Source organism: Phodopus roborovskii, unplaced genomic scaffold, assembly GCF_943737965.1.
Source record: "Phodopus roborovskii unplaced genomic scaffold, PHOROB, whole genome shotgun sequence".
Taxonomy (NCBI): domain Eukaryota; kingdom Metazoa; phylum Chordata; class Mammalia; order Rodentia; family Cricetidae; genus Phodopus; species Phodopus roborovskii.
In genome coordinates, this window is record NW_026125295.1 from 10,649,199 (window position 1) to 10,674,669 (window position 25,471).

Here is a 25,471-nt window from a genome sequence, read left to right on the forward strand (position 1 = left end):
AATCTTATAAAATCAAAGTCGAAGCATTCTTCTTGCAGGAGGTAGTGATTCCTTCAATAAATGTTGTTTCTTGAGTCATCACCTTAACCTCGCCTTTTTGCCGCATTCTGAATGGAAAGAAATCAGCTTGAGCCACTTCAAGGAGCTGGCTGTTCTTAGAACGATGAAGTGATTGCTCCAATATAACGTCACTTCTCACAGTTACCTAAGTAGAGCTCTTGAGCCATTAGACAAAACCATTTCCCCACGCTAAGACTTACGTGGCAGAGGTGACTACAGAACACTCCATAGGACATCTTTGTGTAACAAGTATACTTCAAACTACACCCCTGCCTGGGTAGCAATTATTTCCATTGTATTTTGGGCTGCTCCAGGTTAGCAGTTTCAAGAGTTGTGAAGGTGAAGTTGGTCAGTCCAGTTGGTACAGGTCAGGGTGCAAGGCCCTTTTTCCATCACAGCAGGCCGTGAGATTTTGTGGATTCTCAGCTTGTTTGTGCTAGACTGCATGCAAGCTGGCATTGTTAGAGCCTAGTTAGCCGCAGAAACTGCCCTAAGCTGCTACCCACAATTTCCCGAGACTAGGCTGCAGTGCCCCCATCCCAGGAGTAAACCACAAACATTCCTTCCCCTTCTAATCGGTTGTCCCAGAACCCCTGGGAACACCAATCCATAGTGGTTCCGATCGAGATCCCTGATAAGCTGACAGTTTGTCACCGTGGAGAGTCCCCAACCACTTCTCCCAGTATTACATTGGATAGGACTCACAAGCTATCTCTGTGATTTTTGTCCTTTAAAGGTGGCTGCTGTTGCAGGGGTGGGTGGGGGTGTTGAGGCAGAGGCAGGTGGATCTCCATGAGTTGGAATCCAGCTTGGTCTGCAGAGCTAGTTCTAGGATAACCAGGGCTACACAGAGAAAAACAAAAAAACAAAAAACAAAAACAAACCTGGCTGCTGCCCCTGCCTCTGGAATGCAGTTTGGAGTCCGAATCCTGCCCTGATATATCAGTTTTTCTAAATAAATGTTAAGCTTGCTCAAATCCGGTGTTTGGTGGTGAATTATTCCAGGATTCTTGGACCCTAACAGCATGACTTTTCCAAGACATGTTCACAGATAAACATTCACAGCAGTGAAGAGAAGATGCTCTCTGATTCAGGTCCTGGCTCTACCAACCCCCTTTCTCCCTGAGGCTGACTTTAGGGTCCTGAGTGCTCAGTTTCAGTGAGGGTAAAAGCTTATGTAGGCAGAGGAGTACTTGGATTTCAAAGCCTTGCAAGGTAGTTGGCAGAAAAAGTATTCTAGTTTATTCCTCCTTTGTTTCCAGTATTAGGACAATATTGTCTATCTTAAAGGGTTCTTGTAAAGGAGCAAAGTATGAAAAGGGCAGACACATAACAAGCGATGTTTACATTCTAGTTTTTGTGTGTTTGCTTGATACCCTAGATGTTCTGATTGGAAATTTAGCTTAATCTAAATGTGCACTTCCCTGCCTGGAAACAGCATTGCCTCTGAGCCCACGAGTCATGGAGATTCAGCTTCCGAGAATCAGGATTGGGGTAACGGGATGTCACTGTATCTGGCAGGGTCATGATTCTGGGCTTAGTTGTCTACTTCCAGTGTTATCTGTGGGCAGCCAGGCCCTGAGAGCTGGAGGGCAGGGTAGGGCAGGAAGTGGACACTGAGGGCACAGAAGGAGGGAGGGGCCTCTGGCAGTATGCCAGGCTACTGTGGACTTGTCCCCTGAGAGCTTCTGTCATCCCAACCGCAGGGATGCTGAGGCAGGAGGATCAGGAGTCCCAGGTGGGGCTTGGGTCAGGGTGGTAGGGAGAAGGCAAGCGTGAGCTCAATAGGCTGGTTCACCACATCAGGGCTGACAATGCTTCTGCAGATGGATTTGCTTTTGTGTTTAGGGATGGGTCAGTTGTCATCCAACTTTATAACTTAACGGAACTGAAAAAGCAAATCATTATCTTTACAGAGGAATACATTTTATCACAAGTACCAAGGCTGTAAACTCAGAAAAAAACAAACAAACAAACAAAACAACAAACAAAACGTCATCCTCTGCCAAAAGGCTTTGCCAATCTGGTGATGACTATAGGTCACTACTGTGTTTCAGCCTAACAGATTAAAACTTTATCTTGGACTAGTGATAGGAAACAGGTGTCACATTGAAGGACCAAAATTAAAATTAATAAAAGTTTAAAAACTTGGGCCCTAAATCTATACAGAGAAGGGGAACTTCTAATGGTAAAGGAAAATTTAACCCGTTAAATCACGGGTGCCATGGCTGGCGCCTGAGCCCCACTCTCAGAGAAGGGGAGGTGACTATCCACCACTTATGTCAAATGTTCCTGTGTCTGCTAATTGGTTGTCATAAAGGTTTCTTGCCAGATGTAAAGATCTCCTGGCCCAGGGGATAATTGACAGACCCTGTGACTCTGTAACCCTGCAACCCTGTGCTCTAATCTTGCTCAAATGTATCTTGCTTAAGATATATAGTTACTGCTTTGCTCTGTACTTTGAAAGACCTTAAATAACCATGGAAACTCTGAAACTTGTGGCCTTCAGCTGTGGTCTGTCCCTTTAAAAGTTACCCTTTATGACTGGAGTGAGATCCAAGCTGGCCAGCTTGAACAATAAAAAGAAACCTTTGTGTTTGCGTAGGAATTGTCTGGCTCCTTGGGTTGGTCTGGGGCTCTGTGAGCCCGGCACAACACCATGTCTCATCTTAAATGGTACTGTTTTGGATTTGGGGGCTTAGGATCCTTGGATTCATAGTCTGCTCCTATGCTGTAGCCCAGTGTGTGAATCACTCAGCCTCTGCACCGTTTGCTTTGGATTGCTGCCTCATACACCTTTTTTGGGGGGAAGAAAAGTGTGGGGTTTGCTTTGATCTGCCAAGTATCGAACTGTAAGGAGCAGGTGAGATAGCTCACTTGTCAATAAAGTTGATGAAAGAGGTACGTATGGTCAGAGTACACGACATGATGTGAATCTGTTTGTGTCAGAATTACTACAAAGATGCTCATTTGTGTAAGAGGAATTTTAATTTACAACTTTAAAGAATCGATTTTTAAAATAAAGCTGGGCGGGGGAGATGCTGAGGAGATTGCTCAGAGTTTAAGAGCTCTGGCTGCTCTTCCTGAGGACCTGGGTTCAATTCCCAGCACCCACATGGCAGCTCACAACCGTCTGTAATGCCAACACACGCACACAGTCATACATGCAAGCACAACACCAATGCACATAAAAAATAAAAAGGAATCATTTAAACAAACAAACAAACAAATAAACAAACAAAGCTTGGGGCTGGAGAGCAGGCTCAGCAGTTCATATGATGTGCTTCTTCAGGGATCCGAGCACAGTTCACCCATTTAATCTCGCATACCTGTACTATGGGATACTTAACCATGAGGTAGATGGTTTCAAAGTCGTGGTGACCCTCCAGCCACAGCCTTTCAAGAGCTGGGGTCCCAGGTGCTAGATACTGTAAGATTATTTAAGTGAGTGAAGAGTCCTGTCTTGTAGCCTTGCATTTTTCCTTTCAAACACACAAAATTAAAAAGCTCTAACTGTTGTGCTGCGACGTTTATTTGGGGGCAGGGAGCAATTTTGAAATGTTTGTGGGGATTTCTGGTTTTGGTTTTGGTTAGATTTGGTTTTTGGTTTTGAGACCGGGTCTCAACCTCCAGGGCACAGAGATCCACTAGACTCTGCTTCCCAGGTGCTGGGATTAAATGGTGTGTGTGCCACACCACTTTTGGCAGATTTGAAATATTTTAAGGTGGTTGAACCTGAATATGAATGGTTGTAATTTTTCTTACGGGCCATGATGGTTACTTGGAGAACATTCTTAAGGGATACATATTGAACGCTTGAAATAAAACGTTTTGATGTTTATTATTTCTAAAACTGACCTTAATCATATATGGGAATTAAGGCAAATGTCTAGATCAATGGTAAGGCTATTCACGATCATTCCTTCAATTTTTTTCTGTACCGCTCGATATTTTGAAAATAAAAGTGTTTTCTGCAACGGTTCGGCAGCTCTGGATAGGTGCGCGCCTTCCAAGATGCCCCTGCCCTGCCCGCTAATACCCGGCCTCCCCAGTCTCGGAACTCCTGGGAAAGGCACCGCAGGGGACGACATCCCACATTCCTAGAGAGGTCGGCCTGTCGACGGGGGAGCCGGAAGCCCTTCCCGAGGCACTTCCTGTCCGGTCATTGTTCTCTGCCCGGCTGTAGCAGGGAGGCTCTGCGATCTCAGTCCGCGGAAGTGGCGCTGGCGGGCTGGGCCGCCGTGGTGAGCGGGTCTCGGCGGGCGGGGAGAGGGGCAGGATCGCCCTGCGCCGACGCTCGCTTCCCCGGGCCGGGAGGTAGCTGGGGTCGGGTCCGCCGGGCGGGCGGCGGGGGCTGCTGGCGGGGTGCAGGAGGGAGGCCTGTGCAGATGGCTCCGCCGGAATACCAACTTCGCGTGCGCGCATGGGGGAACGAGACCCCGAGGCTGTCCCGACAGGGAGGCTTAGCCCGGTCACGGGCAGAATAACCCTCCAGAATTATGATTTGGTTCGGGGGTGAAAAGCGTGGCATCGCTTGAAAATTCGGTGTGTACAATTAAGTTAGAATGAGTAGGATTACTCCACAGACTGCAGAAGGGGATTTAGCAAAAATGAGCACCCGTTTTTAGTAACAGAACCAAAGAGAAATAGGACCAAACAAACAAAAGTCAATCTCTTTATATCCAGCAAAAATAAAATAGTAAGATTATTTAACTTAGTTTTTAAAAAACAAAACAAAACCCGGTTGGCTTATCTGAGATAAGAAGGTTCTGCTAATTAGTTGTGTGCCTGACTTTATATGGTGTTTTAGAAAGCAATTTAACAATAAATATAAACCCTTAAGCTAGCGACCTCACAGTTCATTCTAAAGGAATAATGGAATAATGCAACAGGACAAAGGAATGGTTTGTACAGGAAACAACCATTACCAAACTGAGCAGTAAAGCCCGTGTTTATTAAAGAAAAGGCTGTAAACAGTACGGCTTAGTAAATTTAGAATGCTCCACCAGAATGAGGTATGTGTGTGTGTGTGTGTGTGTGTGTGTGTGTGTGTGTGTGTGTGTGTATATATGTATATGCTTTATCCTGTCTATTGAAAGACTTTTAAGGCTGTGGTAAAACAGCGAGTCAAGCAGCGGTTGTGGCTGAGGGTGTTCCTCAGTGTATGCAGGAGGCCACTGCATGAGTTCCCAGCAGTGCAGGAACAAGAGCAAAAGCCACCAGTACAGAACGGTTAGCCAGGTGCAAGTTCGGCCTGAAGTGCGCACACAGGGCACGAGGCTGTCCCCAGGGTAGTCACTAGTTACTCCACTCGTGTTTATATCCGTGTACGTGTGGGACACTTAATTTTACGTGTTATATAACCGCTTCAGAAAGATGGACAATTGTAGGCTAAGGGGGCTGGAGAGATGGGCAGCGGTTAGGAGCACTGCCTGCTCTTCCTAGGGGTTAGGGGCCCTGACTGCTCTTGCTAGAGGATCTGGGTTCAATTCCAAGCATCCACGTGGCAGCTCACAACTGTCTACAAGTCCAAGATCTGACAGTCTCACACAGACATACATACATGTAGGCAAAAACACCAATGCAAATAAAATATAAATAAATACATTATTTAAAAAAGATGAGCAATGTTAACATGAATAATTTTGTTTTAAGCCAATATTTGGTCTTACAAACATTTGGAAGATATGTCAAACAGACAAAAAGAACCTCAAAAATACTTGTAACTATATCCTTTGAGATAGTCATTTTTTTTCTCTTTAGTAATTTTTGTAGTGTCCCTTCTTAAAAAAAAAAAAAAAGAAAAAGAAAAGAAAGAAATTAGTCCAGGGGTTGGGGATGTGCTTCCATAGTAAAAAAATAAGGTATAAGGAAAATAATAATCATTATCATTGTAGTTTTCCCCTAATATTTTTCTGTATTCTTAAAAGTATTTTTTGTTGTTAGTGTTTTTTGCTTTTTTGAGACAGGGTTTCTCCATAGCTTTGGAGTCTGTTCTGGAACTTGATATGTAGACCAGGTTGGTTTCAAACTCAGAGATCTATCTACCTTTGCCTCCCGAGTGCTGGGAGTAAAGTCATGTGCCACCACTGCCCAGCTATTCTTAAAGGTTTTGCAGTTAAAATATTAATTCTTCCTCACTGATTTCGATTCCATCTCACTGTGCAGCTGTGATGGCCTAAGTAGAGGAGGCTTTTGTCTCCAGGTGCTGGGATTAAAGGGTGCAGGCAGACTGTTAACTTTTAATTAGATAAAATTTTTTGTAATCATTTGTATTTACAATCTACCCCTATCATTTGAAGGAGAACAGACAGTTACTGTTCTGCTCTGGCCCCTAGCCAGGAGCCAGTAACGTCAACTAATGGGCTAAGTGTTGTCCATACCAAGCTACATTTGGGATTAACTGTGTTTTCTGATTTTGCAGCCAACAGTACTAATCTTGGCGCTGGGAAGAGACTCAGAAGCTTAGGAGACTTGAAGATTAGATGGAGAGTGACCGAAGTTGGGTCTCCCTCTGTTTTCGAAGATCCCCCATTGAACAGAGAAGATGACTGCAGAATTGGAAAAGACCATGGGCCGAGCCTCTTGGGGCCCAGTGAAGGTGGAAAAGGAAGAGGATGAAGATAGAAGTATGAGTCCGGCATCCATTCAGCAAGTGTACTCTGAGAATGCCAAGGGCCGGGGCCCAGGGGAAAGTCCTTACTTAAGCATTGATGTATCAGAAGAGGAGGAAAAGGTAATTGACGATCTGGGGGAAAGAGAGAGAAACACAGATCTCAGAGTTTCCCAGGCACTCGACTGCCAAACCCAGATTTTTTTCCTGATGAGGGCTCCCGCCTTTATTCCTTTGGAACATAGTGAGACGTTCCCTTTGACTGCTGTATACTATCCTGTAAGTACAGTTCTATACGTCTGTGGCTCCCGCCTTTATTCCTTTGGAACATAGTGAGATGTTCCCTTTGACTGCTATATACTGTCCTGTAAGTACAGTTCTATATGTCTGTGGCTCCCATCCATTGCTGCATAGAGCTTGGGGAACTTTACCACATCTTAATACCAACACTATAGTCTGTTCTAATTAGATTCTGGGGGATACGACCTAGTGAAATGTTTCATTCAGGGTTTAACAATTCTTTCCAGTGCTTTGCCGTCGTTAATGTCTGCCACGGGTTCTCATTAAAGTATAATTTTGGTTTAGAAGGTCTTGGATGTTACTACAGATACTGTTCATCTATAGACAAATAGCTCAGGCTGACTGAATTCCTGAGTCTCCTGCATTCACTACCCATGTGCTGGGAGTAAGCGCATGGATCAGCACAGTTTGGTTTACCCTTAGTGGTTTCAAACTCACTCCAGGATCATTCAGAGTTTTCTCAGAGCTCTCTGTGAGAGTTTGGTCAGAACCCTGGTTAGTTTGATTTTTGGGGCCTAGAAAATTCTGCTGAAAAATCTTTCCAAGTGCTGCCCCCAGAGTCTCTGTTACCCAAGAATGACCTTAAAATTATGATCCTCCTGAAGTGATTTCCCATAAGCTTGGGGTACAGGTCTGTGGTCAGACACCTATTTTCTGTGGTGTGAGGCAAAGCACTATATCAGCTGAGCTCAAAGCCATGCTCTCTGCCTTTCTCAGCTAGGGCTCACTAACAAATTAGGACACATGCTGTAGAATTCAGTGAGTTAAAAATAGAGGTGGTAGGTTAGGGTTGGTGGTGTTACACACCTTTAATTCCAGTGCTTGGGAAGCAGAGGCAGGTGGATCTCTGTGAGTTCAAGGCCAGCCTGGTCTACAGTGTGAGTTCCAGGACAGCCAGGGGTACACAGAGAAACCCTGTCTCCAAAACTTTACAAAAAGAAAAAACAAATACCAACAACAACAAAAAGAACCAAGCTTCTCTTCCCAGGCATTCTGGGGAGTTGGGTTAGACTCCTGCTCAGTTTTTGTGACCTCCAGGAATGAGTTCTCATCCGCAAAGCTGTGATTACCACCATGCTTCAGTCTGTCTGTAGTGCCCTCATAAACAAACTATACCCACTTGTTTCTAGGGTCAGAAAATGTTCTGGGACATGGCAGTGGTCCTAAAAGCAACACAGGAGGCTGCTGCTGCACCCCTTGGGAGCTACTCATTACCAGGGACTCTGGCCAAGCGTGAAATCCTGGAGCCTCATGGGAACCCAACCCTCCTAGGTAAAGTTCAGCTCCCTGATCTCAGTCACATTAAAATGTGTGGGTGGTGTCTGGTTTTCCTTCTGAAATCACATAGTATGAAAAGAGCTGCCCTTATAGTTGCCACAGTGTGTGGCTCTTTTTTTTAATACAGTCTAAAGACCAAACAGGTAAATTCTAAGTTCACTTTTTAATCATGTTCGTTCCTTAGCACTTTTCATGTCTCTGCACATGTGTAAACCCATGTCTTCATGTGTTTTACTGTTATTTTTAAGTTGCAAGTAAAGGATCGTGTGCTCTGCCTGTTTTATTCTTGTTTCTTTTTGAGACGCCTCATATCCCAGCCTGGCCCTAGACTCACTGTGTAACCAAGACTGACCCTGATTTGAGTTTCTAACCGTCCTGCTTTCATCTCCCAAGTGATAGGATTACGAGCCTGCCCCACCATACCTGCTGTATGTGTGTGTGCTGGGGATTAAACCCAAGGCTTCATGCATGCTAGGCAAGCAGTTTACCAACTGAGTTACATCCTCATTCTTAAGTGTCTTTCTTTTAAAGACTTAAAAGAAAATACCTTGTGCTGGACAGATAGTTGAGTAGTTAATAACACCGGCTGCTCTTCCAGAAGACCTAGATTCAGGTCCCAGCACCACGTGGCAGCTCACAACTGCCTGTAGGTCCAGTTTCAGTGTGTCAGACACTTACATAGATACACATGCAGACAAAACACCAGTGCACATAAAATAAAAATAAATCATTAAAAATCTCTAGGGCCAATAATATAGCTCAGCAGGTAAAGATGCCCTTTGGTCTAAGTTCCATCCCGTGTACGTTAGCATGCTACCTCTATCCCCCAATAAATGTAGTTTAAAAATTCTTAAAAGGTACCTTTATCTTGGTATCATGGCCTGTAATTCCATCACCCTGGAGGCAGAGGCAGTTGGATCTCTCTTAGTTTGAGGTCAGTCTGGTCTTCATACCTGGTCCAGACTATCTAGGGCTAAATAGTAAGATCCTGTCTCAAAACAAAAATTACCTCAGTGTGTAAGGAGTTATTACAGATCATTAGTATGAAGTGATTTAAAGATTTAAAAAGTTAATTCGGGGCTATCAGATGGCTTAGTGGTAAAGGCAGTGAAAAGTGATTTAAAGATTTAAAAAGTTAATTTGGGGCTATCAGATGGCTTAGTGGTAAAGGCAGCTGTTGCCATGCTTGGTGACCTGAGTTCACCCCTTGCCGTTGTCCTCCGACCTCCACGTGCACACTGCGGTATATGTGCGCACACAACACACGCAGACAGAAATGGTTGGGGGGTTGGTAATTCTCATGTACAGAAATCAAAATAAAAAAACACAAGAAGCAGATTGAAGTGTTTAGCTTTACTGACTGTTATGGACATGAGGAATGAAAACAGTAAGGTGCTAGCCTCACTTAATTAAATCATTGATTATTTTTGCTTATTTGTTGTTTTGAGACAGGGTCTCTGTACATAGCCCTGGATGTCTTGGAACTCGTTATGTAGACCAGGCTGGCCTTGAACTCACAGATCCACCTGCCTCTGCGTTCCAAGGGCTGAGATTAAAGGTTTCTGTCACTACACTGGCACAGGACCCTGAAATCAGTCTTGATGGGCTGTGACAAGATCCTGCTTGTGCAGAAATGACCCATAAATGAGGGTCAGGAATGTTTCTGTGGGTGGGGGGGATGGGATTGCATGCTTCATATCTCAAGAGCACAAAAAGCAGATTAACGGGCCAACAAAATCAAGTCTTTTTGTTTGTTTGATTGATTGACTGACTGATTGGGTGTTTTGTGTGTGTGTGTGTGTGTGTGTGTGCCTTTTGAGCCAATGTTTCATGTAGTCCAGACTGGCCTTGCACTTTGGAACTACATGCCTCTACCTCCCGGTGTTGGAATCACAGGTGTATACTGTCATGGCCACCTGAGGTTTTTATGATTAAATTTTACTTACTCATTTACTGCATGTATATGTGTGTGTGTGCATCTGCACCACAATGCACGTACAGAGGTTAGAGGACAGTTTTGTGGAGTCAGTTCTACCCTTCCACTTTAACATGGGTACCAGAGTTGTGTAGCAAGGGCTTGTACCAGCTAAGCCATCATACAGATACCAAATCTCTTTTGAAAAAAGTCAAACAGGGAGGTTTATAGTTCAAAACGTAGAGTGCATATTTAACAAATGTGATGACGTTCATACACCAAGAGAAAGAAAAAAATGTGAAAGGAAGAAAGGTAGGTATTGATATAAAAGCCTAGTGGGGTTCTGGATGCAGGTAGTTTGCTGATAGAATGCTTGGCATTCCAAGTCTTTTGGAAGAATACTGTTCTTAACTGCTGAGCCATCTCTCCAGCCTTGGTGAGTTTTGTTTGTTTGGTTGATTTGGTTTTTTAGTTAAACTGTCTCTCTGTTTAACCCTGTTGTGGAACTTGCTCTAGACCAGGCTGGCCTCAGGCTCACAGCAATTTTCCTTCCTCTGCCATCCAAATGCTGGGATTATATGTGTATGTCACCATGCCCAGATTTTATCCTTATTTTGCTACCTAGCATTCTCACACACAAAAAGCCAAAGTTGGGAGGTCTTTTGTTTATGGATAGGGATTTTCCACATTAGCTGGTCAGTTCTGTGCTAATTCACACTAGCAGCTCGAGAAAAAAAAAGGTAAGTTGAGGCAGGGCTGGTACCCTTCATAATTGGTCAGTTGTGAGTCTTATCTTCAGGTTTCCAGTATTGTCTAGAGCTTGGGCCTGTTACTTTGGGCTAAGTGGCTGTTGTTGCTGACAGATATAAGGAGGGAAAAATTTCTTTTAACTTAGAATCAAGAGGTTTCAGTTCAGAGTGTGTAGAACATGATAGTGGGATTATGTGGAAGATGAGATGGCTTACTTCATGATGAACAGGGACCAGGGCCTCAAGTTTCCATAACTTCCCCTAAAGCACCGCTAGCTAGGGGCTAGCCATTCAGCATATGAGCTTATAGTGGCGCTCATGCTGGAACATAACAGAATCTGGTGAATGGCAGGCCATAGACACAGCTGAAGAATCTGCAGAGTGTGGTCTTCCCCTCCATGAGGTCAGTTTGTGGCGTTATTTACTGTGATGCTGTTGAGCCTGTTCTTTTTCTGCGCCAGAGGGAACATTTTTATTTTCTGTTTCTTGGTACAGGTACTGACACCAAGAAGCTGCAGTTACTGGTTCCTAAAACAGAGACAGGCGATGAAGCTGAAGAGTCCCTCGTGATTTTAGGAAGAATCCAGAAAGGTGATCTTCAAGGACCTGAGCTAGGAGAATCTTGTGAAAAGGGAAATGTATTAAAAAGGCAGAGAATAAAGAAGGAAAAAAGAGATACAAGAAAAGTCACAGTGAAAGACTGCCCATTGTCTGAAAGCTTCAGAGAAGACGAAGACCAGAAGTCTAAGAAGTCTAGGAAGAAACACAGCCTTAGTTCCGGCCCAGCTAAAAATCAGAAAATGCATCCTGGGCCAAAGCCTTTTACATGCAATGAGTGTGGGAAAGGCTTTAGTCAGAGTGCAAACCTCGTTGTACATCAACGAATCCACACAGGGGAGAAACCCTTCGAGTGTCACGAGTGTGGGAAGGCCTTCATTCAGAGTGCAAACCTTGTTGTGCATCAGAGGATCCACACTGGACAGAAACCCTATGTTTGTGCAAAATGTGGGAAGGCTTTCACTCAGAGCTCCAATCTGACTGTGCATCAGAAAATCCACTCTTTAGAAAAAACCTTTAAGTGTGGTGAATGTGAGAAGGCCTTCAGTTACAGCTCACAACTTGCTCGGCACCAGAAAGTCCACATAACTGAAAAGTGCTACGAATGCAATGAGTGTGGAAAAACATTTACTAGAAGCTCTAACCTCATTGTCCATCAGAGGATCCACACTGGGGAGAAGCCTTTCGCCTGTAACGATTGTGGCAAAGCCTTTACCCAGAGTGCAAATCTTATTGTGCATCAGCGAAGCCATACTGGTGAGAAGCCATATGAGTGTAAGGATTGTGGGAAAGCCTTTAGTTGTTTTTCCCACCTTATTGTGCATCAGAGAATTCACACTGCAGAGAAACCTTATGACTGTAGTGAATGTGGAAAAGCCTTCAGTCAGCTCTCTTGCCTTATTGTCCACCAGAGGATTCACAGTGGAGATCTCCCTTATGTGTGTAATGAGTGCGGGAAGGCCTTCACTTGTAGCTCATACCTACTCATCCATCAAAGAATCCATAATGGGGAGAAACCGTATACGTGTAACGAATGTGGTAAAGCCTTCAGACAGAGGTCCAGTCTCACTGTCCACCAGCGAACTCACACAGGAGAGAAACCCTATGAATGTGCAAAGTGTGGTGCAGCTTTCATTTCTAACTCACACCTCATGCGGCACCACAGAACCCATCTTGTTGAGTAGCAAGGAGAGTAGTTGGCCATAACCTACTGCTCCCAAATAGTAGGCACCTCTGTTTAGTCTTCCTTTGTTAAAACAAAGCCTATATTCTTTAAAATTATTTTCTGTAAGGTAAAGTAAACACAAGCATTTCGGAGGTGAATTTAAAGAAAATAAAACATCTAAAAGCCAAGGATGCAGCTTCTTTTTCTTATGCACATACTCACTGGTCCTAATGGGTTTTAAGTTACATGAGCTGGTGAGAAACAATCCTAAACTATCTGCCATTCAGCATTTTATTAAACTGAGATACACATCTTCACAGTGTATAAAAATATTATTGAACATCTTAACATAAAGATTTTCACCATCAGTTTCCCAAGACAATTATGGAAGTGGTTTTCCTGGGTTTGCTTTTTGTTTTGAGGTGTAATACTCCTGTGTAGTGCAGGGTGACCTGGTAATCCCTATGTAGTTCAGGCTAGCCTTCAACTGTGATAAATCTTCCTGCTCAGCTTCTGGAATCCTTGGCTTCATCATATGCAGTGAAGAATGAGAATTTAGTTTGACCTTTTCTTCCTATATGGCAGATGCCCATCTTAGTTGTGTTCAATGTTCTCTGATATTCCACTCCACCATAATTTTCTACCACTCCTTTAGTCCCAGCATTTAGGATGTATAGATCTGAGTTCAAGATCAGCCTAGTTAACAGGGTGAGTTCCTGGACAGCCAGAGCTCTACGGAGAAATCCATCTTTAAAAAAAAAAAAAAAAAAAAGTACCCTCCCCCCAAAAGATCATCAAAATGCAATTATTCTTCCCTTTACGTGGGAAGGCACTGTTTCAGGAGCTGGGACATTGCCATTAAACCCTCAAACTTCTGGCTCCACTGGAGGAGCCAGATAAAGCCACCGGCCTCCTAGGGTGATGTGGGAGGTGGATCTTCATTTCAAGAGTCATTATAGTCATGACAGGCAGCATTCGCTATTGGTTCCCTGATTATCCAAGCCAGTTCCCATGTTGGTGACTTCAGGTTCCATCACCTGGGCTTGAAGACAGCAGAGGGAAGCCCAAGAAAAGCTGAAGCTTTTCTGAGGTTAGCTGCCCCCCCCCACACATAATTCAAAATAAAAAAAAAAATCTCTAAAAGAGTTCTATCCAAGCATGATGATGCATTCCTTTAACCCCAGCACCAGGGGTGAGGTGGGGCAGAGGCACATGGGATCTCTGAGCTCACGGCTATACTGAGTTCTAGGTCAGTCAGTGATACATAGTGAGACCCTATCACCATTTAACAAAACAGGTTTTAAATAAACTAATTGAAAAACAGTGGAGCTGTTTGTTACATGAAAATATGTTTTTTTAAAGGATGAAACTATGCTGTGGTATTAAATTTTTTTGTTTGATTCCTTGACTACTTAAGAATTAGCTGGGCAGTAGTGGCACACACCTTTAACCCCAGCACTTGGGAGGCAGAGGTAGGCAGATCTTTGAATTCCAGACCAGCCTGATCTACAAAGTGACAGCCAGGAGTACACAGAGAAATCTTGTCTCAAAACAAAACGAAGAATAAATTAAAATAATATTTTCAAAATGTTGGATTTTGAAACAATCACTGGCTCCTTGTTTCTGAACACCTTTAACAATGGGCTGAGCTGAAGCTTCAAGCAAGCCCCCAATTAAATGCTTTCTTTTATAAGAGTTGCCTTGGTCATGGTGTCTCTTTACATCAATGAAACAGTCACTAAGACATCTGTTTATAATAATTCTCTGTGAGCTATTAGTTTTATATTTTTGAAATATGTAACTTTTAGAAAAGTCTAACCATGCAATTCTAAGAAAGAAGCAGGACAAAGAACATATACAACAATCTCAGTTTTGTTTAAAAATATAATTTACATATATACAAACCCACAAGCGGGAGGTAATAAAATGTTAACAGTAGTGAATGTTGAGCATTTCCAGTCAAAGGGGCATTGTTGGGTGGGTTTTACTTCCTGTATTTTTGAAGCTTTCTGCAATGACCCTGTAGTTCTAAGGGAAAATGTCACTTTAGGATATAGGAAAATTAATGTTTTAAAAGATACCTCGCTGCCATCAAAGGAAATCAAGTCTGCAGTATTTATACTTACTCATTTTCATCTTCATTGTCAAAAGAAAGGAGACTACTGTTTCTTATTTGCTTTTGTGAGTTCTTTCTATCTGAATTCTGCTTATTTATGTCATCTTCATTTGCTTTCTTCTTTTTGGAACTTGCTGTTAAACCTGAACTCTTTTCATCTGAAGAACGCTTAACTGGTTTTCTATACATGATTCTCCCATCAGCTGGAGGTGGTTCCTCATCTGTGACCAAAAAAAAAAAAAAAAAGCCAAAAGAGTTTCTTCTCATTATTTTGCTGGTAACAGAGTCAACAGACAAGAATGTCACATACTGTACTGGAGGATGTCCTTGAATTAATTCAGTCTGCTCTATTGCTAGTTGTGCCCTACCCAGCACACACAATCAGTCAATAAAAACTCACTATTATTAGTCCCCAGCTGACCAGTAGAGATGAAGAAGGTGATGGGATCTGAATGTGGGGCCTCCTATGCTAAGAGGTTTCTCTACCACTGGGCTGCAGTTCCAGTTTATCGGGTTGTATTTTGAAATGTGTTTGGAAACACAGTTATTTCTCCCTAAAACAATGTAACGTGTCTGGGAATAATACTAGTGCACTACATAAAGTCCTACATTTCGGGCATTGATTACACAGATCTCTGTTGACTAGTTGGCTTGTTTTGTTAATAGGATACTTTAAGTAGTGCACTAAGGGAGGTCCATTTATTGTTTATATTTCACTGACAGGGAACTTGATGCACAGAGGTGATCACTTGCTCAAGGTCACACATCTGGCACCATGGCCAATGCTTGAACCAAAGACCACATTCTTCAAACAAATCACTCTATTCACTTAAAACAAAACAAAGACCCACTTTATGTTCCTTAAAGTGTTAAAAAAAAAAAAACAAAACAAACAAAAAAACCAGACAATTTCTGGACATACCTGCTTTGGCAGCCTTTATTTCTGCCTTGATTTTCATGACTTCTTCAGCTGTTAGGTCTCCCTTTTTTAAAACCACTACTTGAGGCTGTTCATCTTCTTTGTCACTGTGATCGCCATCATCATCTGGGAGCTGAGGCTGGATTTTCTACAGAAAGTGTAAGTATAATGTGTAGGTCGCTAACCTTTAACCAAGCAACTATAATTATTAAGGTGAAATGGGTAACTATCCATGAAATGAATATGAAATGAATTAACTCCAAAGAGCTTAAGTTCAGCGCTGCAGCAAGCAGGTCGTCAGCCATTCACCCCGGGCACATTCACTTCTAGCAAGCCTGCTCAGGGTAGTGCTGAACCACCTTGGCTCTTTGTTTCTAATCGGCATTTTCCATCTCTGTCTTGTCTGAATTTGACAAAAAAACAAAACACCAAGCAAACAACCCCACCTCACCAAGCCACCGAAGTGCAGAAAATCACAGTTATTTTCTCCTACCTCTGCTCACCTAATATCCTAACAGCCTCAGTTTAGTAGCTATCTTATCAGCTGCTTTTCAAAGACACACCAATAATTATGTAAAAGCTTTTGTACATAAACAGTGCTGGGTGGGCGTTGGTGGCACAAGACTTTCTTCTTTTATCCCAGCACTCAGGAGGAAGAGGCAGGCGGGTATCTGTTGAGTTTGAAGTCAGCCTGGCCTGCAGAGCAAGTTCCAGGACAGTCTCCAAAGCAATACAGAGAAACCCTGTCTCAAAAACCAAACCAAACCAAACCAAACCAAACCAAACAACAACAACAAAAAACAATGCTGCACACATTAACTTTTGAAATGTCTCAAACAGAAACCCTGTACTCACTGTATGCATGTAACAAATGTAATATTCTATTTTCAAAAGCTAGACATCATATTTTTAATTAAAAAAGTCTTTGCATAATACTTTCTGATAAATATGGAACCACCTCAATTTTCAATTACTGCCCAACCTTTAATTGGGTGCAGCCATCTGGGTATGTGGGGAAAAAAAACCCTGCTCGACGTGGCCTTAGCCCACTTTATCCCGATCACTTTCACACCCTCTAGACTCTATAAGAGAACTTAACAGTCCGCGACCATATCCACCGCTCTGCCTCCTGTCTCTCACACTGTGTCCCGGAAGACCAACTGTTACTCACGTAGCCTTCAAGCCTACAAAGTTCAGCAGAAGCGCTTGTGAAGACAACCGCACGTCTTGTGTGAAGTGTGCAACAGGGACCACACTGCGTTCACTTCTCCCTGTCCTGAGACACGCAACCTGGGCAACAGCAGGCATTCTACTTCTGATCCCTACCCCACCCAGGACTCTGATTCCGGCCATTTAAACTAGCGGCCTCCGTTTCCTCGTCCGGAAACGGGGACGCCGCTGTCAACCACCCCGTTCACGTGAAGTGAGATCGGCAAGTGAGAAAGCCGCCGGGGCAGGAAGGCCGAATTCATAGCTACCGAGGGCTCGCTCATCTTCCGATCGGGCGCCAGAGGCCGCACCTGGGGCCCGCGCGGCTCCGAGGCGCCGGAAGCGGCGAGCCGACCGCGGCGCCACTCCCGCGGACGCACTCACCTTGGTCTCCACGGTGGGGCCTTCCCTGTAGCCGACTCGCTCCTTGAAGCGGGACAGGAAGGCCGGCTCGGCGGGCCGCACGTACGACACCTGGTTCCTCTTGCTCATGATCGCTCGCCACACTCGGCGCCCCGCGCCCCCGCGCCGACTTATGACGCGCCCCTGACGTCACCGACACGCCCCATCGGGAGGCGTGGCCCGCGGGCGGCGCCAAATTCAAATCCGCGGCCATCTTGGCGGGCGGGAGGATTCTGGCGGCAGAGGCGGTGGCGGGTCCCGGCGCGCGTCGCCATGGCCCCCGGCTGCAAAGGTAAGTCGTGCCCTCGCCCCGTGAGCGCCTCGCCGCCGGCCACTGCCGGTGTCAGCGGGGGCGGCGGCGTGCACAGCGCAGGCGCCCGGGCTCGCCCGTTCCCGGTGCAGCCGACCCTGCGGCTCCCGCACCCCCTCCCCTCGCCGCTGGCTGCCTCTCGCGTCCGTCCGCGCCCTCCACTTGGTGCTTGCTCCCGCGTTTCCGACTTTCCAAGCCTTCGTGAGTTCGCGAAGCCACAGTTGCGTTGCAGAACCCTAAATGTAGACGGATAACTGCATTTAGCATGCCCGGACACACAAGCTAATACTAAAGCACAGCAGTTGTAGTGACACACAGGCTGGCTGTAAGTTATGTGAAAGTCGTCTCTGGCGTACTTTCTTGGAGTGCTCGGCTTCCCTTTTGTCATGTGAGGTGCTGCGGTGTCTGCCCCGGGGGAAGAAATGCTATGGACAGCGTGACAAGCGTTTGGTTCCAAAAGTCACTCGAACACAAGCCCTGTCAGACAGCTAGCTGATCTAATGACAAATGGTTGAGACTATTAGGGGAGTAGCCTATTATACTGTGGATAAAGAAGCCTGGCTTAAGGGGGTCGAATTGCAGGACATGCGACCGAGAATAGGCTGTTTGAGAGGCCAGCCTTTATACTGAGGCGTTGTCTCACAAAAATAAGAAGACTTGTGATTAGTTTTGAATTTTCTGGTTAGGAATTTTGGGCTGTGGGTGATGGCTGAGAAGAAAAAAAAAAACTATGGAAAAAGGAACTGCAAGATTATAAGTAGACTAATATATATTGTCAATCTGTTTTCAGTGGCGAGAGATTGATTTAATCACCCCACCGCCACTGCATGTGAGCCCCACCTCTTGTATTGCCTGATTGTCCTTCTTAAGTTCTTTCTTTTTAGTTATGATGTGTGTGGGGGTGTTTGTGTGTGTGTGTGTGTGTGTGTGTGTGTGTGTGTGTGTAGGTGCCCTTGGAGTGGCTGGATACCCTGGAGTGTGTGTGTGTGTGTGTGTAGGTGCCCTTGGAGTGGCTGGATACCCTGGAGTGTGTGTGTGTGTGTGTGTGTGTGTGTGTGTGTGTGTAGGTGCCCTTGGAGTGGCTGGATACCCTGGAGTGTGTGTGTGTGTGTGTGTGTAGGTGCCCTTGGAGTGGCTGGATACCCTGGAGTGTGTGTGTGTGTGTGTGTGTGTGTGTGTGTGTAGGTGCCCTTGGAGTGGCTGGATACCCTGGAGTGTGTGTGTGTGTGTGTGTCTGTGTGTCTGTGTGTGTAGGTGCCCTTGGAGTGGCTGGATACCCTGGAGTGTGTGTGTGTGTGTGTGTGTGTGTGTGTGTGTGTGTGTGTGTGTAGGTGCCCTTGGAGTGGCTGGATACCCTGGAGCTGGTGTGTGTGTGGGGGGGGGGCGCTGGCATGTTTTTGTTTTGTTTTGGCTGAGTATGAAATTTGAGGATGGAATGAGGAGATGCTTGAGAAAATTGTGAAATTATACATTTGAATTTTACAATACTGCTCATGCTTGTAGCTCTTTGTCAATTGTGTTTCCTGATAGTTGTTTAATGAATCCTTTAAGTCTGTTACACCATTATCTGAACAATTCAGTGTGATCTTTTTTTCTCAGTTTAGTGTCTTTCCTTTACCACTTTCACTATTAAGGGAATTTAAGCACACAAATTGGTTCTTTGTATATTTTAAATGCACATCCTGTTTTCTATATCATTGTATTTATTATAATTCTTTTTAAAAATAGGGTCTCACATACACCAGGCTGGTGTTAAGATTTCTCTGAAACCAAAGATGATGTTGAACTTGTGATCCTTCTGTCTCTACCTCCCGGTGCTGGGAATAGAGCTATTCCTACAGTCAGTAGCTCCCTCAGCAGCAACCAGTACTCTGGTTTTTATCACCACTCGTTAGTTTTATCCATGTAAATGGTAGATACATTCTTTTTCCTTGTAATGACTTGTGAAATTTGGTGCCCGTGGGCATCCACGATAGGTAGCAGCAGCTAGGTCTTTTTCATTGCTACCTGGTGTTCCAGTAGGTAAGCATATTACAATATGTTCTGTTTTTGATGGGCAATTTGTTCTGAGTAGGTTTTTCCGACGGCCTGGGCCCATTGCCGTGCCAGCCCCAAATAACACACAGAGACACTGTATTAGATACAGTGTCTGTTATTGGCTAGCTCTGTCTTAAATATTAACCTATTTCTATTAATCTAAGTATTTCCACATGGTACGCGGAGAGAGGGCCCAGCGTACTAACCTGTTGGTCCTACATCTTGAAAACTCCTCCCTACTACTTCCCGAATCCTCCTTGTCTCCTAGTCCCACCTATCTTGCTTTCCTATTAGCCAACAGTGCCAGTAGAGAAACATGTTTACAGAATGACATCTCCCATCAGCATTTTTTTCCTCTTTCTATCTCTTTGAACTTGGGTTTCTAGGTTGAATTGTCTTGAATAAAACATCTGTGCAAAACATTAGCATGTTTCTAGATAGTCACATCTATGACCTCAAAGTTGAAAAAAATTTTACAGTGAATGTATACAGAGAATTTCCTTGTAGTGTCACAATTTTATGATATCCACGTGATGAGACTATATACTTCCGTTAACCTTTGGTCAAGAGGTAGCATAACGAGGTGGGTAATTGTAGCTGGAGGTTTCTCATCCGGCCTGGTCCCGAAGCTGCTTTTAAAATGACCACTCAAAGGCTGAATATTACTACAAACTGCTTGTCCTATTAGCACAGGCTTATTATTAACCAGCTCTTACAGCTTAAATGAATCCATTTCTCTTAGTCTATATATTACCTTGAGGCTTGTTACCTTACATCTTGCTTCTTCAGCAGCCACTGGCATCTTCCCCTGATGCCACCTTCTTTCTCCCTGTATTTCTACTTGGATTTCCTGCTTGGCTCTATTCTTCCTAGCTATTGGCCAATTCAGCTTCTTTATTAACCAATGGTAGTAAAACATATTCGTAGCATATGGGATGACATCCTCCTTCAGCTAATGGTATGGAAGATGAATTCAGAATGCCTGTGTTCAAGTCCTAATACTTCTCAAAACATCTCTTCAGACTTCAGTTAGGAATTGTGTGTCCTTTTGCTATATAAACTCTGAGGTCCCTCTGCCTCTGGAGTGATGGGACTTAAGATGTGCACTACTGGCCTCTCTGAAATTCTTCCTTTTATCTCACTGTTCATTTAGCTTTGCTTTGGGTGGAGTGGGGAGGGGATGAGAATTTTCTTTTGGGGTGTGTGTAACTTACTGAAAACTTGCCTTTTGACATCTGGTCACTTAAGGAGATCTCAGGAGATTCTGAGCTTGCTCTTTTTATGAACTTCTCCAGTTTTTGTCCCAAGGAGTCTAGCTGTATTCCTGTTCCCAAACCAAACTATTTCTCCTCAGCTCAGCCAGATAAGCAAGCTCTGTTTGGATTCTCCAGCCTGCACTGTGGTTTGTGATCCAAGGGCTCACAGGGATTCCAGAGCCTTTGCTTCCTTTTCTCAGGGATGCTTTTCTATACTGTCTGTTGTCCAATGTCTGAGAACTTGTTGCATAGTTTTTGTCCAGTTTCCTAGTTACTTTCTTTATTTCTTTCTTCTTTCTTTCTTTCTTTTTCTTTCTTTCTTTTCTTCTTTCTTTCTTTCTTTCTTTCTTTCTTTCTTTCTTTCTTTCTTTCTTTCATCCCAAACCCAGTTCCTCCCCTCTCCTCCCCATCCCACCTCCGTCCAATTTCCTAGTTGCTTGCTTGCTTATTTATTTGTTTGTTTGTTATTTATTTGCAGCCCAATCCCAGTTCCTTCTCTCTCCTCCCCATCCCACCTCCCATCTGCTCCTCAGAGAGATGAGGGTAAAGGCTCCCCTAGGATGTCAACTAAGTCTGTCCCATCACCTCATTGAGACAGGACCAAGATGCCCCCACCCCCATGTCTAGGCTTGAACAAGGCATCTCTCCATAGAGAATGGGCTCCACATAGTCAGTTTATGTGTATAGTTAGATCTTGGTCCCATTGCCAGTGGCTTCATATGGTGGCCAAGCCACACCATTGTCACCTGTATTCAGAGGTCCTTGTTCAGTCCTATGCTGGTTCCCCCGTTGACAGTGAGGAGTTGGTGATCTCTCATTAGCTCTGGTCAGCTGATTCTGTGGGTTTCCCTATCATGGTCTTGACCCCTTTTTCACATTACTGCTTACCTCTGTTGTACTCGGGGGGGGGGGGTCCAATGGTTAGTTATAGACCTCTGTATCTGCTTCCATCTGTTTCTGGAAGAGGGTTCTAGCTTCTCTGAGGTTGTAGATTGTAGGCTGGGTACCTTGCCTTATGTCTGGTATCCACTTACAAGTGAGTACATACTATATTTGTCTTTCTGGATTTGGGTTACCTCACTCAGGATGGTTTTTTTCTAGTTCTGTTCATCTGCTTGCACATTTAAAGTTGTCATTGTTTCTTACCACTGAGTAGTAGTCCATTGTGTAAAGTACCACATTTTCTTTATCCATTCTTCAGTTAAGGGACATCTAGGCTGTTTCGGGTGTTTCTAAGTTCTGGCCATTACGAATAATGTTGCTATGAACATAGATGGGCAAATGTTCTTGTGGTGAGTGTGCTGCCTTTGGGTATATGCCCCAAACTGGTATTGTAGGATCTTGAAGTAGATTGACTCCTAGTTTTCTGAGAAACCACCATACTGATTTCCACAGCAGCTATTCAAGCTTGCACTCCCACCAGCAATGGAGGAGGGTTCTTCTTACTCTACATCCTCTCCAGCATGAGCTGTCATCAGGGTTTCCCAGTTACTTAAAACAGGTAAGTAAGGGAGGTGGTGGCACACACCTTTAATTACAGCACTCAGGTGACAGGTGGATCTCTGTGAGTTCCAGGCCAGTCTGGTCTACAGAGTGGGTTCTAGGACAGCCAAGGCTCCACAGAGAAACCTTGTCTCAAAAAAAAAAAGGGGGGGGGGAGAACAAGCTTAGGCTTGTTACTAACTAGCACCTACATTTTAAATTAACCCATTCTATTCCTGTACTTCCTGCCACATCGTGGCTCACGGCTTGTTACCTCATTTTGTACACATCCTGCTTCCTCTGTGTCTGGCTGCCAATTCCTGAGAATCTGTCTTTCTTCCCAGCATCCTCTCTGCCCCCAAAATCCTGCCTAGCCATCAGCCATTCAGCTCTTTATTAAGTAATGTATATTTACAGTATATAAAAAGATTGTTCCACGGCAGAAAGGAAAGTGAGGGATGAAATGGGCGGGTAGGGACAGCTGAAGAGCTGGCCGTCTGTGTCTTTGTGCTCTGTATCTGCTCATCTGTGAATAGAGCAATACAATTACATACCTGATAACATTTATACTGTATACAAGTAATCCTGAGATCTTTTAAACTATACAAGAGGATGTGTATAGCTTATATGTAGTGACAATCATTTTAGATAAGAGACTTAAGTCATTTTGGATAAGAGACTTAAAACATCCACAGATTTGTTTGGTATCCCAGGTCCTGGAGTAAATCTCCTGTTGCTTACAAAGGAAGATTATATATGCTGTTACATGGTGTGATTGTGGTTATATTTAAGAGCTGGAAAGATAGTTTATTGGATTAAGGCACTTACCGTGAAGTTTGACCACTTAGTTCCATGTCCAGAACCCATGTGATGGAACGAAAGAACTGAGTCTTATAATTAGTCCTCTAACCCTACACACACACACACACACATGCACACACATACACACACACACAGAGATAAAAATTAAAGAAAAAATTAATAGATTAAAATTAATGTCTATGGATGTTTTGCCTTCATGTATGTATGTGCATCATGTGTGTGCAGTATCCATGGAGGCCAGAAGTGGGTATTGGATCCTTTGGGACTGTAGTCATAGACAACTGTCAGCGAACCCAGCCAGATCCTCTGGAAGAGCAGTCAGTGCTCTTAGCCACTGAGCCATCTCTCTAGCTCCCTAGTGTTAAAAGAATAAAAATTAATTAGTTAAAGGTTTTATTTGAGAAAACACAGGAAGAAATTGAGGATGCATAGTAAGAAGACGTCACAGCCAGTACAAAAGTACTAAAGTAAAGCATGTTTGAGGGGCAGCAGGAGCTGCTGAGTTGAGGAGGAGTAGGAGTTGTGGAGAAGGGTGGGAGAGCAAGGTGATGACGCTAAAACAAGTCAGGTCACACAGGTAACGGTAAGGACTGTGCCTCGTCTCTGAATGAGGTGGGATACCACTATAAGCTTTGTTCAGTTTGGAACTTTTGAGATAGGCCTTTTCCGTGTAGCTCAGGTTGGGCTCATGTTTGTAATTCTTCAGTCCCATCCTTAGGGCACAAGGTTAGAGGAGTGACTTCCTATGACACATAACAGTTGAAAGTTTATATTTTGCTATAATTTAAACATAGAGGGAAACGGAAGAATAGAACAAGTCCCCTAGGGTATAACTACAATTCAGTTGTTCACTTTAAGGACAAGATCTGAGGTATGAGTTTGGTATTTGTTACAACCAGTTTAAACCCCTAGTGGATTTACTTCCCATTTGCTCCTTCATAAAGCAGTTTAACTGATATCTTGAGTCTTTTTCCTTTTAACACAATATATAGAGGGTTTGGGGGGGTGCGGTAGGGTTTGAGACAGGGTTTCTCTGTAGCTTTGGAGCCTATCCTCTTACTAGCTCTGTAGACCAGGCTGGCCTCTTAACTAGCTGAGAGCCACATGCTTATGCCTCTCAAGTGCTGGGACTAAAGATGTGTGCCACCAGGGCCTGGCAATATCTAGGGTTTTTGTGAATGCAATTAGCACTAAACTTATCTGTGCTCTGTTGTAGATGGAATCAGCTTCTTTGAGAAGCTGTGAAGTGTATCCTGTTTATTGTGGTCTGTCTTTTTCTCTGGGCAAAAGCTCTGCCTAAGCAGTAGAGATGGGGAGAGGGTTAACAGCAGTCTTGTCTCAGTGATGCGTTCTGGGAAGGAACAGTAAATAGCCTGGGATCTTGCAGAGTTTTCTTTCTTAGTGTGGAACCATGGGGCAAGGGTGAGCAGGACACTCATCCTCAATATGCTGTGCTCAAGCAGGGGGTGGGGGGGGGTTCTGTGTTCATGAATGAGAAGTAAGCCTCAGGAATGCCTAGCTAGGAACCAAATGAGAAATCCCAGTGTCTTCCTTCCTGGAAAGGAATCTCTCCTGTTGGGAGCTGCAGAGAGAAGGATCCTGAGGTCTTGAATGTGGGCGGGGAGTCCTTGCCTCTATTAGCTAGAAGAGAAAAGAGGAGCAGTCTTGCTTCAAATGGCTTTTCTGACTGAATTTTCAAAGTTTTCTTCAGTAGATGTTCCTTTGCTCTTTGCCTTCAGAGACATTTCTAGATGTTACTTCCCACCCCACATTTCATCTGTTTGTGGGTCAGTGAAGCTTATTCCTCATGCTGTCTGTTAGCTCTGACTTTTTTATTTTATCCGTCTTTAACCTGTTTGTTTGTTTGTAAACAGAATCATTTCCCCTGCTAGGTTAACATGACAGTTGATAGGGCTAAGGGAGTAAGAGAAGGAAACACACATAGAAGATAGTAGTTTATTCCACGGTGGTGGCAGCAGTAGATTTTGAAGTTAGAATCAAGTGTTTACTGACAGGTTGGATATGAAGAGTGAGAAGGAATGGAGTTGTTTTTAGGGCCAGAGCAGTGGCTCTGGCAGACCTAATGGCTTCTCTTGGCCACCAGTCTCTAGTGTGTCAATTAAATAGATGATAGTGAAAGGCTAAGGAAGGCGATTGTTCAATATAACCTCAGAGAAGAGGGGAACGAGGAGGTCTGGTGACTCCCAAGGCTGTGTTTGGGGTCCCAGCATGAAGTTAGGGTTAAATAGAGGGCAAGAGACACTTAGAACCAAGTCAAAG

General features: G+C 44.1%; 3 protein-coding genes across 5 annotated transcripts in view; 2 read left to right on the top strand and 1 right to left on the bottom strand.

Moving 5' to 3' along the window:
* Positions 1-6,513: 6,513 nt before the first annotated feature.
* Znf35 (zinc finger protein 35) lies at positions 6,514-12,863 on the top strand. Its single transcript, XM_051202886.1, has 3 exons — positions 6,514-6,796; positions 8,104-8,245; positions 11,411-12,863. Exons 1-3 carry the CDS (start codon positions 6,608-6,610, stop codon positions 12,655-12,657), a joined length of 1,578 nt encoding a protein of 525 aa, XP_051058843.1. The 5' UTR covers positions 6,514-6,607; the 3' UTR covers positions 12,658-12,863.
* Kiaa1143 (KIAA1143 ortholog) lies at positions 6,667-17,389 on the bottom strand. 3 transcript variants are annotated; one of them, XM_051202908.1, is made up of 4 exons: positions 17,267-17,389; positions 15,677-15,821; positions 14,765-14,975; positions 6,667-6,808 (listed from the first exon to the last, which is right to left on the bottom strand). In XM_051202908.1, exons 1-4 carry the CDS (start codon positions 17,372-17,374, stop codon positions 6,760-6,762), a joined length of 513 nt encoding a protein of 170 aa, XP_051058865.1. In that variant the 5' UTR covers positions 17,375-17,389; the 3' UTR covers positions 6,667-6,759. The 3 variants fall into 3 exon arrangements, with proteins under 3 accessions (XP_051058865.1, XP_051058874.1, XP_051058882.1); XM_051202917.1 differs by lacking the exon at positions 6,667-6,808 and adding an exon at positions 13,606-13,680; XM_051202925.1 differs by lacking the exon at positions 6,667-6,808 and having other exon boundaries at positions 14,505-14,975.
* A 160-nt stretch (positions 17,390-17,549) lies between these two features.
* Kif15 (kinesin family member 15) overlaps positions 17,550-25,471 on the top strand; it is a 54,980-nt gene continuing 47,058 nt past the window's right edge. The window contains exon 1 of the mRNA XM_051202937.1: positions 17,550-17,576. Within this exon, the coding sequence (XP_051058894.1) occupies positions 17,558-17,576 (19 nt within the window). The 5' untranslated portion in view covers positions 17,550-17,557. The remainder of the gene's footprint in view (positions 17,577-25,471) is intronic.